Source organism: Acomys russatus, chromosome 12 (genome assembly GCF_903995435.1).
Source record: "Acomys russatus chromosome 12, mAcoRus1.1, whole genome shotgun sequence".
In the NCBI taxonomy this organism is placed as follows: domain Eukaryota; kingdom Metazoa; phylum Chordata; class Mammalia; order Rodentia; family Muridae; genus Acomys; species Acomys russatus.
In genome coordinates this window covers 42,027,550-42,045,626 of record NC_067148.1, presented here as the reverse complement: position 1 = coordinate 42,045,626, position 18,077 = coordinate 42,027,550, and the positions used below count along the sequence as shown (strand labels likewise).

The 18,077-nt window shown below is 48.2% G+C and overlaps 1 protein-coding gene across 23 annotated transcripts in view; it reads right to left on the bottom strand.

Annotated features, from left to right (window-relative positions):
* Positions 1–18,077, bottom strand: part of Lrrfip1 (LRR binding FLII interacting protein 1) — a 130,453-nt gene that overhangs the window by 24,906 nt on the left and 87,470 nt on the right. For 8 of the 23 annotated variants that reach the window (XM_051154348.1, XM_051154345.1, XM_051154346.1 and 5 more), the window contains exons 3-4: positions 1,262–1,297; positions 724–849 (exon numbers count right to left, since the gene is read on the bottom strand). In XM_051154348.1, the coding sequence (XP_051010305.1) occupies positions 724–849; positions 1,262–1,297 (162 nt within the window). Of the gene's footprint in view, positions 1–723; positions 850–1,261; positions 1,298–9,836; positions 9,915–12,264; positions 12,331–15,169; positions 15,248–16,951; positions 17,021–18,077 lie in introns of all 23 variants that reach the window. The other 15 variants (XM_051154344.1, XM_051154325.1, XM_051154335.1 and 12 more) reach the window with 5 other exon arrangements.

Genomic DNA, 18,077 nt, shown 5'->3' with positions numbered 1-18,077 from the left:
CCAGATTTGAATACAATGGAGCCCCCCCACCCCCGCATCTTGGTCCACTCTCTGAAAGTGTCATCTATTCTCCAGTCCTTGCCTGTTGGGGACACAGCTGCATCAGCACACAGTACTAATAATTAACAAACAGTGCCAGGCTGTGTGTCTTTCCATATACAGAGAAGGTCACCAAACATATGGCATTGTCCTTGGTGTCAAAGGTTTAACAGAAAACAATGTCTGTTTTAGCGTAGGAGAAAAAAAACCATCATTAAAATGCAATGATGAAGTCTACCAAAGGCACGCTACAAACCAAAGGGAGTGCCCACAGAATAGGCAAGGGAAAAAGATGGCGGAAGGTGGGCACTTGCTGTGGTCCTGGAACAAGGATATGAGGGTGGGTGGGTGGCCTGAATGTTCCAGTGTCTAGAACACTCCAGAAAATGAAAAGTGAATTTCTACCTGTGGTAGTTAGCATATGGTGAAAGAAGGCTCGGCCTGTGGAGAGCAGAGCACTGGAGGTTACACAGGAGGACAGCTGTTCCTCCCTGCTTGTGTACGGGCAGGACAAGCCGGCTTCCTTCAGAGATGCTGCCTGAGCTGCGTCCAGTGTTAGGAGAACACCAGCTTTAAGGCAGGCAGAGGAGACGGGACCTAGAACCTCACAAATGAAGCCTCTCTAAATCAAAGACTATTCTGCCAAGGGAGCCTTTCAAGTCCCGAGCAAGCACAGCGCCTTACCTTAATTTCCCTAATGGATGCCTCGGTGTCCATGGAGATGGAGGTATCTCCACTCCCTCTCCGGGAGGAAGTCCCACCCAGAGAAGCCAGGGTGGCTGCAGACAGGCTGGGCATGTTACGGGACCCCTGGAACAGGTGAAGATCCGATGATTAGATGAAACCAAAATGACCAACAAGTCCAACATCTCAGAACGTTTTCTTTCAGTTTAGCTCCCACTGGCAATCACTGAGCTGTCTCTATGGCCCCGGAACACCTATCTTTAACTCAACTTCTACACTGGACTTTTAGTCAGTGACAGCAAGGTTCATACAGAGATGCCTCGTGGGCATGTAGTCAGCCATGAGCTCTTCACTGTCCCTCAGATTTCAACTCATGCCGGGCCCCTTTGGGGATATAACATCATGCTATGTGGCCCACTTAGCAGCCTCAGTCACTTGCTTACTTTATTAAACACTAAGTAACTGGGTTCCTGTCAGTCAGCCAGAACCATCCAGGCTAGTAACTAGCCCAAGACAGAGGCTCACAGACATTGCTCACCTTCTCAGTGAAGTCTTTGTCTGGCCTTTCTTCTACCTGTGGAGGAAACGGAGAGCTGTCAAATATTTCGAAGCACTGAATTGGTTGTATGAGTTTTGGAGTATGATGCTAAAATAAAAATCCAACCAACCAACTGTGGGAAAGCTTAAGCTTTGTCACAGGTGGAAGCAGTCTTGGCGGGCTTTACCCTTAGGGCACCCCATGAATACCTTGTGACAGACTGAGTGGAGCCATTCTGGGTCTGGAATTCAGGAAGCAGACCTGGGAACCCCACCTGGACTATTGTCTTTCTAATTGACCCTCACCAGGAGGAGACGGCCCTTCCCACGTGACTCAGGCAGTTGGGGAGGAGAGAACAACAAGCTGAGCCTAGGGGAGAGAGCGTGGGGAGCAGTGGACCGGCTGGACCAGCACTCGGGCCAGAGAGACACCTAAGGACCCGTCCCGTGGAACGGATACCGGAAGGTTCACTCTTTTGTCCCTTAAACCTTTTTCCCTTCTTGTGTAAGCTAGTTGGGTTGTATAATAAAGTTTAATTATTAAGAAACAGAACCAACAACCAACCAACCAACCAACCAACCAACCAACCAACCAAAGAAACATTGGCTTTTGCTGTAATCTGAAAACTAAAAAGAGAAACTCTGAGACTCTGGCTTCCCCATCTTTGCTGTGCGGATGCCTCTCCAAGGCCTTCCTTCCATCAGATAGAAACCTCAGTGGGGCTCAGAGCAGCCTGAGGCTGAGCCTCAGTGGACATACCTCAGGTACAAGGGTGTCTTGGAGCCTGAGGCTGAGGCCGGCGTAAAGACTATTCCTTGCTTTTCTCAATATCTAACGTGAGACCAAGTTCTGTTCTTGGCCCTCTGGGACGTCACACAGGTACAGTGTTAGAACACTGTCCTCAGCCATGCTCCCAGCTCAGTGCCAAGTTCAGAAGTTCTTAACTTTGACTCCCAAGGACATTCATTCAAAGTGTTGAGTGACAAATACACATCACATCTCAGATTCACAAATCAGAGTGGCCTGGGACACTATGGCCACCTGTGTAGGTTTATAATGGATAGCTCTGAAGTCACCACTATGCTCTGAGGTCACAGCTCATAGACAATTCGAGTAGCTAGAGAAAATGGTCACCAGGCACACAAGACATCCAGTTCCAAGTCCATTTCTTGTCTATGTGTGTCCTAAGTCTAACCAGCATTAGGGCAAATCTCAGAGGCTCTGCTGCACAGAGCCAGTGGACAGCCAGTCACTGCTGATGTGTGGGATCATCACCAGATGTGCATCTTCAGATGAGTGATTCCTACTGGCCTAACTTTACACTGTAGGGGTTGCTGAGGCAGGTCCCCATTGAGGCAATTTCATCTCACGGTCCACAGAGGTGAAGAGCCCTGCTCCATTTTCCTTGGGTGTGTATGCATGCATGTAGTTGATGCCCGTGAGCATGTGTGTGCATGTGGAGGCCAGATGCTCACGTGAAGTGTCTTCTTCACTGGCCCCTCCATCTTATTGTTTGAGACAAGGCTCTCACAGAAGCTGGGGCTTGCTGGTCCAGTGGCCGGCCAGCTAGCCTAGGCATCCTCCTGTGTCCACTTCCCTAGTGGTGGCGCTACAGGCATGTATTGCCAGGCCTGGCTTTTTACACGGGTTCTGGGGATCTGAAAACTCAGGTCATCACTTCAAGCTCTTCACTGACTGAGCCACTGCCTCAGCCAACCCCTTCCCCCCATGTTCTAAGTTCTAAGGATGATTTGGGCAGGAAATGAAGTTCACTCTACTTGGGAATAGAAGTATCCTTGAAATACTGTTCAAATGGAAAGTTAAGATCCTCTGGGCCCAAAGCCTTGTTCATTAGATGAGTTGATCTGCAGGATGAAAAATTAATGAGCCCAAAGTTAAAAAAAAAAAAGGTAATTCGCCTAGAGACAGAATGGATATATACAGGTCCAACTTTGTGGTACTGAGGGACGGAACTTAATGCCTGGTGCATGTACCCCCAACCAGTCCTGAAAGTCCAGATTAGCAGACTCATGCTGGCTTTTCACTCTTTAGTTTAAATACTATATTTTCTCCTGCTCAACAGCAATAAACACCCCATAGAAAGATGAAGCCCAGGTAACCGTACGGCCTTCAAAGATCTATGCCCACAAACGAAGAGGCTTTCATTAGTAACTGGTGCATACACTGCTTTTATAAATCACAGAACATCTAGTGAGAAAGACAAAAATTGCAAATCATAGCTTGGCCAGCTGTGGTGGCACACACCTTTAATCCTACACACAAGAGGCAGAGGCAGGTGGATCTCTGAGTTCAAGGCTACCCTGGTGTGGTGTGAGTTTCAGGCCAACTGGGGCTACACAGAGAAATCCCATCTCAAGAAACCAAGGGGGGAAAAAAAGAGAAAAGAATAAAAAAAGATAGAGGGAAAAAATTCAAACCCACACCGTGGCCAGGTGTGGTGGTGAATGCCTTTAACTCTAGTACATGGGAGGCAAAGGCAGGTGGATCTCTGTGAGTTTGAGGCCAGCCTGGTCTACAGAGTGAGTTCTGCTCCCTCCTGAGTTACATCGCCTCAAAAGAGCAATAAAGCACAAAAACGTAGTTCGCTTTTCCTATAGTTAAAAAAAAAAGTCTTTGCTCTGAATATATATAATGAATACAGAATATGAAAAACTGAGGATGGGGATACGTGTAGGCCATGCAGAGAACTACTGAAAACTGCTCTTTCAGTGTGGATACGCAAAATGTACTCTTCAGCATTTTATAGTGTCTTCACTTTTGTTTTTAAAGTGACAAGGCGCATCTATTTGCCAGCTCACTGAGCTGCTGTTCCCGATGGCTCCACTAGATGGCAGCCTGGCCTGGTCTGGCTATAGTTAGGTCGGCCTCAGGTCAGGCCAGAAAGAAGCAGATGGACAGCCATACCCTTTTCATAAAGCCCCAGACACAAAGAAAGGGACAGGTAAGGAAACCAGATATAGGTAGGCTTCATTCCGATACGGAGCACACCACTGCACCCCTGAAAGTAATGTGCTGGGGGAAACAGTACACACCCACGGCTGCTGATGGCCCGGTGTGAAGGCTGCCTTGGAGACAAGGCCACAGAAGAGAGAATGGAATTTAAGGGCTGCCCTTGGACACAGCAGGCACAAGGGACAGTCCACTGGGTCTACAAACACTGGCCTTCCCTTCATGGATAGGGCAAGGGTGAAGGAATCTTGTGACCTGTTGACTGTTTTTATCTCCGTCCCCCGAGTCCTCAGCATTTCAGATGAATGCCACAGGATTCTAAATGAGGCACGCCGCCACTCTTTTCATCACCTTTGAGCGTATGCAAAGACATCTTCCAAACCTACTGAAGCCAAGTGTGGTGGCACAGGCCTGTAATTCTAATACTTCAGAAGCTGAGGCAGGAGGATTTCAATTGGAGGCCACACTGGATTGCAAGTAAGAATGTGTCTTAATTTTCTTCCTTTAATTTTTTTTCCCTCCTAAAACATGTCCCTTCTAAGAAACTTCTGTGTAAGCAAAGAGGATGGCAACTCCTCCGTCCTTCCATAAAGAACATCTTTTCAGGAAGACATTACCATGTGAGTCCAGTCCATACCATCATAAGTTTCTTATGAGATCACGTGATGACGTGCATGCCACCATCCGCTGGACCATCCAAAGATGAAGCCACCCAAGCAAGGGCTGACTACAAAAGAAGCTTAGCCTCATGGTCCCAACTCCTAGGCAGGCCACATCAGACCCTGGAGAGCAAACAGGGTCCCCAAAGCAATGTCATTGCAACAACCCTCTCAAAGCAAGGGGCACAGCAAACACCACTCAGGAAACACCCATTTAAAGGGCCACTTCCCTTCAAAGGCCAGTGACGGTGAGCTTACCATTGGGGTGGGGGCTTTTGGTTTTATTACTTATTACTTACTTAGGGTATGTGTACCTGCCGTGACACATGTGGGGAAGTCGGAGGGTAACGTGTGGGGCTTGGTTCTCCTCTTCTGTGTATTTTGGGGATCAAATTCAGATCATCAGGCTTGGCAGCAGGTACATTTACCCACTGAGCCATCTCACTGGCCCTAACCCCATTTGTGAAACAGAGTTTATGTAGCTGAGAGTAGCTGGGATTCACTATGTTGCCCAAGATAGCGTTAAAATCACCATCTGCCTCTCTCGGCTTCTCTACTATGGGGGTTACAGCCACATGCCACTATACTTGGTGGACCCTTGGTTTTAAATTCACATTAATACCTATAGGTCCAGGCTTTGCTCTCCACCTGGACCCTGCCTGGCCTCTTTATGCAATACGAGTCAACAAGGGTCTTTGTTTCCAAATGCAAATGGGAAGGCAGCTAGCTCAGCACTTTACCATGACTACTCAAGACAGCACGAGTCCTAGCTCCACTGGAGACATCCCGGAAGGATGATTCAGAGCCGTGGAAGCAGTCTTGGATTCCAGCAGGCTGGGAGGCTTGGACAGGAGGATACGCTAGGTGACACCTGGCTCCGCGTGGGTGTGGCTAAAGCCTCGATCCTCCAACCCCAGCTTCCACCTCTCTCCAAGCACCTGGCCTCACAGATCGTGCAGCTGAGCCTCATCTTGTTATTCTTCTTATGAGTATTTTGATGAACATCTTCTGGCCCAGCCTGTGTATCAAGTCTGCATTGCCCAACACTGTAGGCAACGACCAGAATATTCTAGGTGCTCAATTAACACTGAATGGGTGAACGGCAACATCCTCAAGCAGAAGATTCTGGACACAAAGGAGATAAAATTGTGTGTGTGTGTGTGTGTGTGTGTGTGTGTGTGTGTGTGTGTATGCGTGCGTGCCTACTTTTCCTTTTATGGCTTTCCAGCCAAAAGCAACTTGTGTTGGGGGGGGGGATAGTTTTCTTTGGCTTTCACTCTTCAGGACAGTCTGTCACTGAAGGAAGTCAGGGCAGGAACCTGGAGGGAGGACCATGGCTAGCTTTCTTATAAAACCCAGGCCTGTCTAGGGAGGGTGCTGCCCACAGTGGGCAGCACCTCCTACAGCAAACTAAGGGACTCCTTTTATAGACAACTGCACAGACCAACATGATAAAGCCAATTACCCGGCTGAGCCTCCCCCTTTCAGGTGAATCTGGGATATGTTGACACTAACTAGGATGGAGCGGTGGATGGAGGTGGGGACAGGGAATTGAAGAATGGAGGTGAAGGGGAGGCTGTGTATGTGTGTGTGTGGGGGGGGGCTGCTAGAATGAGACAGAACACCATTATTTGTCACCTGCATTTGGGCTGACACCTCTTGGCTCTCCTAAGAATTGTATCATTGGGAGCCCCAAGCTTTTAGTCTTGAGCCTTGCAGTAGCCTATGGATGTGGAGGCACAGTCATGCTCTTGAAGGGGAGTGGATGCTCACTTCCTTTGCTCTTGTGACTTTTGCTCTTCGGCTGCATGCCCTGCCCGCAACTGTGTAGTGCTGCCTCACTTCCTGCCGGACAGGTGTGAGATGCAAAGCCTTGAGGGCTGCAGTTGACTTTCGCCATTTGCTTCTCAAGGACATCCTTGTCCTTGGCTCCCGGTAAACACCCCTGGTGAAGTGTTAGGGTAGGGGTACTTTCCAAGAGCCAATATGGACACCAACAACTGTGGCCAGGGCAGCTGGAGCCAAGCAGAAACAAATTGTGCCTGTCAGAGGGCAGTTCCTTCCAGCTTCAATTGAAGGGGTTTATATGTCTGTCTACATGTCCCAAGCCAGGAGTGGGAGCCATGGCATGTGGACCCTGTCTTGTGACTCCTGCCTTACCTACACTGCACATCCGGCTCCATGTGACTCCCACAGAAGCCAGGATGAGAAGGTCCCTATAGTCCTAAGAGCAGAGGGTGACAAAACTAGTAAAGAAAGAATGGAGCCAGCCCACTCTCCTGGTGTTTCCAAGATTCAGGTCCAGTGTTAAGACTGTTTTTCTATGTCCTGGGGCTACTGCTTGACTGGGAGGGAAGGTGTGCGGTTTGGGTTAGCTGTCAATCAAAGTGTCTGTGAGCATGAATGGCCTTGCTGATGGGAAAAAAACCAGAAGCTCCTGTTCAGACTTGTGAATCTTTCTGCATGAGAGGTTAGGGACAGGGCCCTGGGAGAGGGACCTGGCAAAGGCCAGTGACCCTCTCACTGACTGAAGAGTCTTCTGGAACTGCCCTGAATTTGTAGAGGTGTCACTGCAGCTGAATACCACACACAGGTGGTTGTGTGGTCAGTGTGGAGGTCCCTGGCTGAGGTGAAGGGCCAGGGTGAGTCTGGAGGACAGCTCTTGGTCTGACCTTTGCTCACTAAATGATACAACAGAAACCATGATTGATGGACCTTTGGGGCAACGCACAAGTGACTAGAGGAAAAAAAAAGTGTCTACTGATTCGCTCTGCAATGGACTTGGCAGCCATCACCAGCAGGAGGATCATGGAGCTCTGCTAGATGATCTGTGCTTCTCACAGTAGCACACAGAGGGCAAAACGTGACCACACCTCCACTTCCCCAGGACCCAAAGAGATCACTTCCCTCGCCGCACAGGCCATGACTAATTTCCCTGTGTAGAAACAACCAAATTTGTTTCATGTGCGTACGTTTTCCACAGATCTAGAAAGCACACACACACACACACACACACTGAAGGAATCTGCATTTGGCTTCAGTCTTTCCAATCATAGAAACCACAACAAATTTTGTCATATCATGACTTCATCGTGATACTTAAATAAATCCAAGGACCACGCCAGGTAATGATATATAATCTTGCTTTGCTACCCCAGGAAGTCCTTTCTGGGGCAGTGGGGTAGGGTGGGATGTGGGGTTGTTAGGAATCTTTGAAAATAAAGCCACAAACTTCCCTTGGTTGCAAACACTTCACTCATTCCTCAAGTGTGCACTCAACTATTCTGCACAAGGAAGAGGATTCTACATTAAATTATTATGGGAAAATGTTTGTTCCTAGTAATTTGAAGGCTCCTCATGGATTAGTTTGTATACGTTATACTACCACAGAGCCTGAGGTGTTCAAGACAGCTATTCGAATTTAAAGGATAGATACATAATGGGGGAGGGGAGGGGGAATAGACCACTGAACTGGGCAATGGAAAGGCTCATAGCTGCAAGGGATCCCATTGGCTCCTTCATAGCTGCAAGGGATCCCATTGGTTCTTTCTCCAGGAAACCCTACAGCTATAAAAGTCTGCACTGATTTAAAAAAAAAAAAAAAATCCAGTGAGTTCATCAGTACATGTGGTTTGTCTTGGCTTCCCTGAATTCCATGGTGCAGTGACCAATCTTGGGCAATACAATGTTGGGGACTGAGTTCCAAACCACGTGTATTTACGTCTGGGTGTTTTAATGTGAGCTGAGCAAAAGAGATTGACTGTCTGCACTTTCCACCCATAGCTTTCCAACTGTGGGCGGGTGTGTCTCCCCACCGCAGCCAAAACCATCCAGTCAGGTGTTGTGCTGTATGCCTGTTACACCAGCACTTGTGAGGCGGAGGTGGGAAGGTTAGGAGTTCAAAGTAGATAGTGGGTTCAAGGTCATCTGAGGCTAGGGGGACAAAGACAAGGGACTGGGGAGACAGTTCAGTTGTGAAAGTACTTGCTCTGCAGGACTGATGAAGATCTGAGTTCGATCCCTAGAACCTACATTTAAAAAAAAAAGAAAAGAAAGAAAAGCCAGGCTTTGTGGTATGCACCTGTAATCCTAGCACTGAGGCAGGGGATTCTGGGTGCCAGCTCAGTCAAGTCAGCGAGACCCAAGTTCAGTGAGAGGCTCTGTCTCAAAAGTATTTATGCAGGCAGCAACAGGGGAGGATGGCAGATATCCTCCCCACACCCCACAAACACACACAAAACAAAATAAAACAATTCCTCGTTTAGATAATGATAAAGTAGCCTTTAAAAAAAAAATGCCACTGGTCTGGTGAAACTGTCAAACTGTGTAGGATCTGCTCTTGGGGCCTTGGCTCTTTCAGCCATGTCTGGCATGTGGCCACAAACAGGGAATCAGGCTCCTGCTGACACCTTCTGTGCAGTTTTTGAGCAAATGTGACAACAGGTGACCTAAGCAATACTGAGAATAGCAAGGCATTTGCAGGCCATACTTTATTTTAAGACTGTTGGGGTCTGAAAACTTCATTATTTTAAAGGCAGTGTTAAGAGTCAAGCCTCTGAAATTTTAAATTGTAAAACACAGCACATCTACACCTGCAGCTACCGTCTATATCCCCAGAATAGACGTTCCCTCCTCAGCCTCATTTCTGAGCATTGTTAATAACTTCCTTTCTGATACTGTCCTCAAGAAACTGAGCAGTGCACCCAATACCACCCAATAGAGTCTTCTAAACTCAAAACCATATCCCAACCCCACTTTTACTAAGACCTGAAGTGAAATGAGAGGCTTGTAGCTTCATCCTTTGCTGGTTTTCAAAGACAGGGGTCATTTCAAAGGGACAGAAAGGTGAAGGGTAAGAGGTGGTGGTGGGGGGACAAGGCGGAAGGAAGGAAGGAAGGAAGGAAGGAAGGAAGCTGAGGTGCAACAGGGCCAGGAAGCAGACTTACCACAGGGCTGGCCCGCGCAGAGCTGGCCCTAGAGGAGGCTCTGGAGCTGGAGTTGAGGTGGCCGCTGTACTCTGAGGGCTGCCACGGATCCACCACAGGATGCACAGACAGAAACAAAGGAACAGGGTCAGCAAAGAGGCAGGGAGAACGAACGCTACCAGGAATGTGCTTCAGTCAGTGCGGGAGGTTAGCCACACACGCAGCAGAGACGCAAGGGAGGTTAGGGTTAGGGAGCAAACCAGGCTCAAAAAAGGAGCCTGTGTCTGCCACATGCTCAGGTAAAGTCGACTGAGAATTAAAACAAAAACAAAAACAAAAAACAAAAAAACAACAACTGTATAATTCACAAGGGACAGATGCAGGAACACATTAGGCACCACTCAGCTTGGGTGTGCAGCACATCTCCTGTGCTCGCTCACCCAAACTGCCTCCTGGATATATGGTGGCAATTTGTGAGATCCTGAGCTGCCTTCAGCTGCATCCCAGCTCAGAAACCAGCGAGGCTGGGAGCTGCCTTTGCTTCTCCGTTACCTTTTCAGGTAGAAACCAGAGGACCTGTCTTCTGGGAGTTCCTATCTTCTGTCCATTCATGTTTTCTAAGTCAGAAAGATGACAGCCACTGGGGCCTCTACACTTTAGTTGGCATTCAGCCGCCTGCCCTGGGACAGACGCTGGACTGACCTCTGGACTGATAGGCCAGCGTGCATCATTTTTGTTGCAAATTCTGGCTTACTTTAGCTCCTCACGGCCCCTTGACTCCTAGACATAAGTGACACCCAAGGCCTGGCAACATAAATCTAAGGACTCTGGATTTTTTCTTTTTTTTAAAGATGTATTTATTTAGGGGCTGGAGAGATGGCTCAGTGGTTAAGAGCGCCGCCTGCTCTTCCAAAGGTCCTAAGTGCAATTCCCAGCAACCACATGGTGGCTCATAACCATCTGTAATGTGATATGGCGCCCTCTTCTGGCCATATACATGTAAGCAGAGCACTGTATACATGATAATAAATAAATAAATCTTAAAAAAAAAAAAAACCAAAAGATTTATTTATTTATAATTTAAACAGTATTCTGCCCAGATGTGTACCTGCACACCAGAAGATGGCACCAGATCTCATTGTAGATGGTTGTGAGCCACCATGTGGTTGCTGGGAATTGAACTCAGGACCTTTGGATGGACAGCCGGTGCTCTTAACCTCTGAGCCATCTCCCCAGCCCAGGACTCTGGATTTTTAAAAGGTCAATCTCTCAGTCTGTCTTCCTACCAGAGAGCCAGGCTCAGGGAGAAGAGTACACATCGATGCAGTTTCCAGTGGCTACCCTTCAAGCACACAAAGCTTAGCACACTTAAGGCACACTGACTGAATGAACAATTGACTCCGGCTCTTCACTAGCTATGGTAGGAGGGGACTGTGCCTCGTGTTGGTTTCTGCCTGCCCAAGGCTCCTGGGTCAGAACCCTTCTCAGTCGAGCTGGCCTGACCTGGCTCTCCTACAAATCAGCATCTAGTCTATGTTGACAGGCCCCGCACACCACCTCCTGCCCAGCAGTCACTGCGGGTTAAACAAACATCTGTGGCCAGCCTGATTGAGCCCACAGAGGCATTCTAACTATATTTCTTCACTGGATAAAGACAAGTTTGCCCTCAGGGACATAGGGACTATGTCATGTTCCTTCCTTCCTGCTCAAGGATCCTTAGTCTGAACACTTCCCTGAACAGATGGACTACCTTGACACTTTGAAGGAGAAGCATTTATGTTGCCAGGCCTCAGGTGTCACCTATGTCTAGGAGTCAAGTGGCCAGTGAGGAGCTAATGTAAGCCAGAAAGCCCTGAGTTTGAATCACACCTCCACCTCACTGGTCATGTGAAGACTGTCTGTGAAACAAGTTAGGACAGGCCCACGCAAACATGCCCACTGTGAAGAAGAGACCATATGTGGGGCCTGTCGCTGCCTCCCGCTCTGTCAGAAGCAGTCCTCCTGGATCCCTGCTCAGATGGGTGGAAACACCTCAAGACGAGGTTACCACACACAGCTACTAGCTGCTTCAAGGTCTTGAGGGGACAGTGTCACATCCTGCAAGGTGGGATCAGCACCGCTGCGGCAGCCCTGGGGGGCTCTCCAAGCCCCCTTTCTCCTTTTCACAGGTTCAGAAAATCATTACTTGTTCTGTTACTCAGGAGTTTCAGAGACTGAGGCAGACAAAACACAACTATGGCAAGCCTCCCTCTGACCTCAGTACAAACTGTCAAGTGAGGAGGACATGAAGTTAACAAGCAAAAATTTCCTCATTCCATTACCCATGACCTTTATCACAAAGGAAAACAAGACAGTGTTTCCTCCTGCGACACCGGTCACCATCCAGCAAACACCCCTGGGTCATGCAGCACACAGTGAGGCACGTTGGGAAACATCCAAAGAGCCTTACAGCTCGGGACCCACAGGTGCTTCCCCTCCGAGCCCCGTAGAGGCTGCTCTCATCCAACATGGATGCCTGTGACGAGGAACAGAATGTCAGAACAGGGAGCTCCTACTTTTCTGAAGGACCACACATAAAACAGCAGAAGGTAAGGTTAGCAAGTGTGACATGTGTCAGGGAGTGGTTCTGGGTAACACCCTGCAGGCTCCCTCACCACCCTCCTTCAGCTCGGCAGAGAGCCATAGGGAAGAAAAAGGCGCAGAAATCAAAAGAGCTGAAGTTGCTGTCAGTCAGTATGCAATTTAATCTCCAAGAAAGCATTGGAAAGCTTATTCTGAGAAACATCCCACACTCCACAATTGGCCAATCAAGATAAAAAATTGGCAGGTAACTCAAACATTCTGAAGTCCATCAAAGCATCCTCATACGCTTTGCTTACACAATTATTCTTGTGGGAAGTGGCTTTGGAATAAAACATTACAATAATTATCGTTTTGATGCTGGATATTTTATGTCTCTTCAGAATTGCTATGCAGAAAACAGTATTTGATTACCTTGAGAACTGCAAGCAAGTAATCACTGAGAAAGAAGTTTACAAGATCTGAGGCAACAATGTCCAAAGTCTGTCCCATTTAAATTTTCTTTATTCCTCCTCAGGGAATGCTGCCTAGGTTAGCCATGTATATATATACCTAACCCCTAAGTGTATAGTGTGGTGGAAATGGAGTTATTAAGACAGTAACTTTGAAAATCTAGGTTTCTGCAGAATGTAAGAACCTACAGTTAAGACTGGAAATTTCCAAAATTATATCCTCATACGGAAATTTCCAAAGCACTATGGCAACATGGATGAGAATCTGTTATGGCTGTCAACACACTCAAGAGCCATCTGTCTTTCTGCCAATAGGTAAATGTTGTCACAGCTGCCTTCCTAATAACCTTAAACAAGTCTTCTGAGAGATGGAACAGGGTGACAGCTATTGTCAGCAGTCGGGAGAGAGAAAGCCCAGATCTAACTAAAGGGGATCGATGAAGACCACAAAGGGTGGGTAAGTGGCAAGGAAACAGGGTGCTGGGTGGCCGAGCATGTGCGACAGGTGGGGGTGGAGAGCACACGCACCCAGTAACTCCCTGCTGACCGGGCATCATTGTACAGGAAGGAGGGCTGCGGGAGGAAAGCAACCTGGGGAAGACAGCAACAGACTACAGCACCAGGGCCACATGCCATGCGGTCCAGTTCTGGTAACTAAGTGACTATAGTGCAGGTGGTTAGAAGAAAAAGCCAAAATAAAGGTATTATGTTTTCAGGGGATCAGACAGATAAAAATCCAAATTTACAGAAAAGATAAATGATACAATTTCTAACTTTAAAAAGCACAAACTTCCCCAGCATCTCTGGAATGGGGCTGTTTTTTCCACTCATTTCTTTTCAGATGACGCTAGAAGAAAACCTGAAGCAAAGCCAACAGGTGTGCACAGTCCCCAAGCCAGGTTAACCGTCATCTAGGTAATCTCATGCTCAACCCCATAGCTAGGGCTCAGCATCCCTAGGTTCAACCAACCTAGGATCAAAAATATCTGAAAACAAAACAAACAAAATAAAAGACAAAACAAAGAAACAAACAAACTCAGTCTGCACTGAGCAGGGTCAGACTCTGCCTGCACTGTTCTCTCAACACAGTGTACCAATAATTCCATAACAGTTACACATTAGGCCTCAGGAGTGAGCCAGAGATATAAAGTTCTCCCGCAGACGTGCCTACAGTACGTAGGCGCCACACCACTTCATCTTAGGGGCTTGAGTACCATTGGATTCTGAGGAGACAGGAGGACCTTGAACCGTCCCTTCAGGTACAGGAAAAAACTAGAAAGAATGTATGAGAAAGGGTATATATGATGACTGCTGGGCTGGTGGTGGCACTAGCTCTTAGTCCCAGCACTCAGGAGGCAGAGGCCGGCGGATCTCTGAGTTCGAGGCCAGCCTGGTCTACAGAGAGAATTCTAAGACAGCCAGGGCTACACAGAGAAACCCAGTTTGGGGCGGGGGGTGGGGGAAGAACAAAGCCAAAAAGGAAAAGGTATGACTGTTTCTCCGAGGGTCACAGCAGCAGCAGGACACAAAAGGGAGCCTTGTAAGGCTGCTAGCTATTCAGCAAACCTAGAATATAGAGCTGTGAGGAGTCGGTCATGTTGGAGTACAGAGGTACAGGACCCAGCTACAGAGATAAGTCAGGACTCCTGTATAGGCCCGCAGCACAGGGCACAGGTGAAAGCAGGGAAAAGTGCAAGGCCAACTAGCAGAGCTCCCAGCAGCTGAGTCTGCTTGAAAAAGAGAGGACAGTTCCACCTCCCAAAGAGCGTGTGCATGGGGATTTCTAATGGAGCCCTTAGGCTGCAAGAGAGCTCAAAAGCACAAAGCAGCAAAGGCCCATTTTGGCTGGACCTGAACCCTGGCCTTGTGAAAACAGGAAAGAGACAGAGAGTCAAACATGCCCAGTTCTGTCCACTTCTCCAAGATGCAGGGGCCAGAGTGCAGGGCAACCTTGAGGATTGTTTCCTGGACACATTTACAAAAGAAAAAAAGAAGGTTTTTTGTTTTGTTTTTAAAGCAAATTGGAACCCCAAATGGGGAACAATTGCTGGAACTGGAGAAACCCAAGAGACCAATTCTCCAGACTTGAAGGTTGTTTTTGTTTTGTTTTGTGGAGTGTATATTTCACAGAATCCTCCTGCTTTTCCATATTAGGTCCTAAGTTACGTTTTGGAGATTAAGAAAACTCTTAGCAAGGCAGCCAAGCCAAGCCAATCAATCCCCCCTGAGCCTGGCCCCGTGACTGCACACTAAGGAGGCTGGAGCGTTCTAAATACATCAGCCGCAAAGCGCTTGGCAGAAGAAGAGGGCAGGGGAACAGACCCGGGTTCCATTCTGGGTAGACAGGGGTTTGGAAGCAAGGCCACTACTGGGAAGGCCGAGGTCGGAGCAAGAGAGTCCCTGGAATCAGAGAAAACAGCTGAGTCAGGTGGGGGGGGGGGCGCAGGCAGAAGTGAAATCATGCATTCTCACCGGTGGATTAGGGAGGGCACCCAGGCCAAACTGCCTTTGACCATATCACAGCACAGACATGCACTTGCTGGGCAGGGGGAGGGAAGGGAGTTAGAGGGATAAGAACCCATTGACTGACAGAACCAGAGGATTCCATCAGATTGACTTAGGACTTCAAGTCAGTGCATACGTGCATGACACACACAAATACACACACATACGGACACATACAAATACACACAGTCACACACACACACATACACACACACACACACACACACACACACACACACACACACACACAGGACAGGGGTTAATTTTAACCGATAACAAGATCATAATGGTTTTAAGACTTTGTAATTTGAATTCAGATTTTTAACATTTGGTGGAAAGACCCCTTACCAGAAATTTAAAGGGACCTCAGCTTCTGCTTAAGCAATAGCTATTTCACCAGGGACAGCCTCCTGTCTCACTCCCCCGCCCCACCCCCCACCCCCTTGGTTGGGCATTACTGAATGAGAGTGAATCAGGCATGCATACTGGCAAGCTAAGTATCAGGATCCTGAGACCCACTCTGGAGAAAGGTGTGTTCTGTGTCTGAATGGGCCAGCTCTAACGCTGACATAATTCTCAGGGCACAGATACTTTCTGCTAAATAGGCTGAGTTGGACAAGGGCGCCGTTTCACCTGGGAATCACCTTTAATTCTTTAGGGATTTTTTTGTTTCCTTTTCAATTTCTTAACTTTAAAAAAGATTAATTTATTTTTATCTTCTCTTTGTGTGTTTTGCCTGCCCATGTGAAAGTGTACTGTGTACATGCCTGGTGCATATGAAGGCCAGAAGACGGTGCTGGATTCTCTGGAACAGGACTTGCAGATGGTTGGGAATTGCCTTGTGGGTCCTGGGAATCGAACCCTAGTCCTCCGCGAGAGCAGCCAGTGGCCTTAACTACTGAACCAGCTCTCCTGCCCCCTCCTCTTTATTCTCTAAGGTCTGCTGATGAGAGCGCTGGGGACATCAGTCTTATTTCTATACCATTTCCTGTGATATGGGACCTGGCTGGTGATGGCCTGTAATCTAGGAATGAGATTCAGGAATTCCCATCCTGCTGGCTTATCTGGGCCCACTCAGTTCTCCTCCTAAGCTGGTACCCGCGTTAGGTGAGCGGATGAGCCTTAACTAGGACATGCCAGCCCCAGCTGATAGGACTTGGCAGTCCTACCAGTGTATGCAGTGTATGCAGACGGCTAGACTGGACTGAATTTTTCATGCGCAGGCCAAACCATACCTGACAAAAAGCCACAAAGTGCACAGTGCCTAGAGAGCATCGTTTTTTAGAAAGGAGGTATTAATTTCTTCCTTTTGGGTCTGTTCTAACTGGAAAACAATTCACGCAAACATACCATTGGTTCACTCGGGTAGCTGGCTGAATGGGACAATGTCTGTTAATTACAGGACAGTGGGGGTAAGTCTGAAGGAAGTAACACACTAGCACACGTTAGTTACTCCTCAGTTTGGTTAAGTAGCCCATCCATTCCAAGTGGAAACTTGTAAAATAGGTTGGGCGAGCGGGGGATCCACACACAAGGATGCATGCTACAAAACCTGCAGTCTCTGAAGAAAGTGTGTGAAAGACTTAAAAGAAAACCAACCAACTTCTCCTCCCTGGAGGATGACAAAGTGGAGACTCGGCCATCGCCACCGCTGCTGAAGCTGGAATTCTGAGCACCAAAGGAGAAGTTGTGAGTGGGTGAGTGCGTCCCTCACCCTGCCCGTCCACAAGGCAAGCTCAGACACACCAGTGTTAGGACCCAGGAGCCCTGATTCACCTGAAGAATTTGCAGCACAAATTCTTAGCAAGCGAGGCTAGGCAGCCTTTCACCTCTCTCTGACCGCAGTGAAGTCCAGTGCTCTGTTACTAGCCTGTGGCTCACTGACCCCACCAAGGACCTCTGAGACTCAACTCTCTCTCTCTTTTTTTTTTTTCATATCTCCATAAGTAATTGTAATTCTTTCTATTGCACACATTTCAGCCTTTCTTCAGGCTAGTCCAGCGCCTGGATGCAGCGAGGTAGGGGGAGGCTGAGGAGGCTGTTAGCGCTGTTAGCCTTGGGTAGCCACCTTATAGCATGGGAGAATGTGGGGGAGGAGCACCATGATGTCACACACAAAGGCACTAGCTCAATGAGGAGGGGACAGACATTTCCAATCTCTCTCTCTCTCTCTCTCTCTCTCTCCTTGTTAAAACAATTTTGATCCAGTTTCACTCTATGAGCTGTTTTATTTTATTTTATTTTATTTTTTGGTTTTTCGAGACAGGGTTTCTGTGTGTAGCCTTGGCCATCCTGGACTCACTTTGTAGACCAGGCTGGCCTCGAACTCACAGCGATCCACCTGCCTCTTCCTCCCGAGTGCTGGGATTAGAGGCGTGCGCCACCACGCCCGGCTGCTATGAGCTGTTTTATAATCAGGCCTTTTTGCATTCGACTCTCGGAGGCCTTGCCTAAACCCTCAACTAATTCATGAGACGCATTTGAACACTGTGTCTTGACACCCATCGAGATGTGTCGCCCTGAGCTGCAGATGGGTTGGCAGACTGGAAGGAAGCTGGATCTAAGAACTACCAAATGACTTCAGTTAGGGTAAAATGGTGCCGCAGGGGTTAAAGTCACAGCTAGTCAACGTGGGGAGGAGAGAGAGGTGGGAGGGGAGGGGAGGGGGAGTGGCTGAGACACTGCAGCTCTTGGCTCTGCGGGCTTGTTGAACACAGCTGCACCG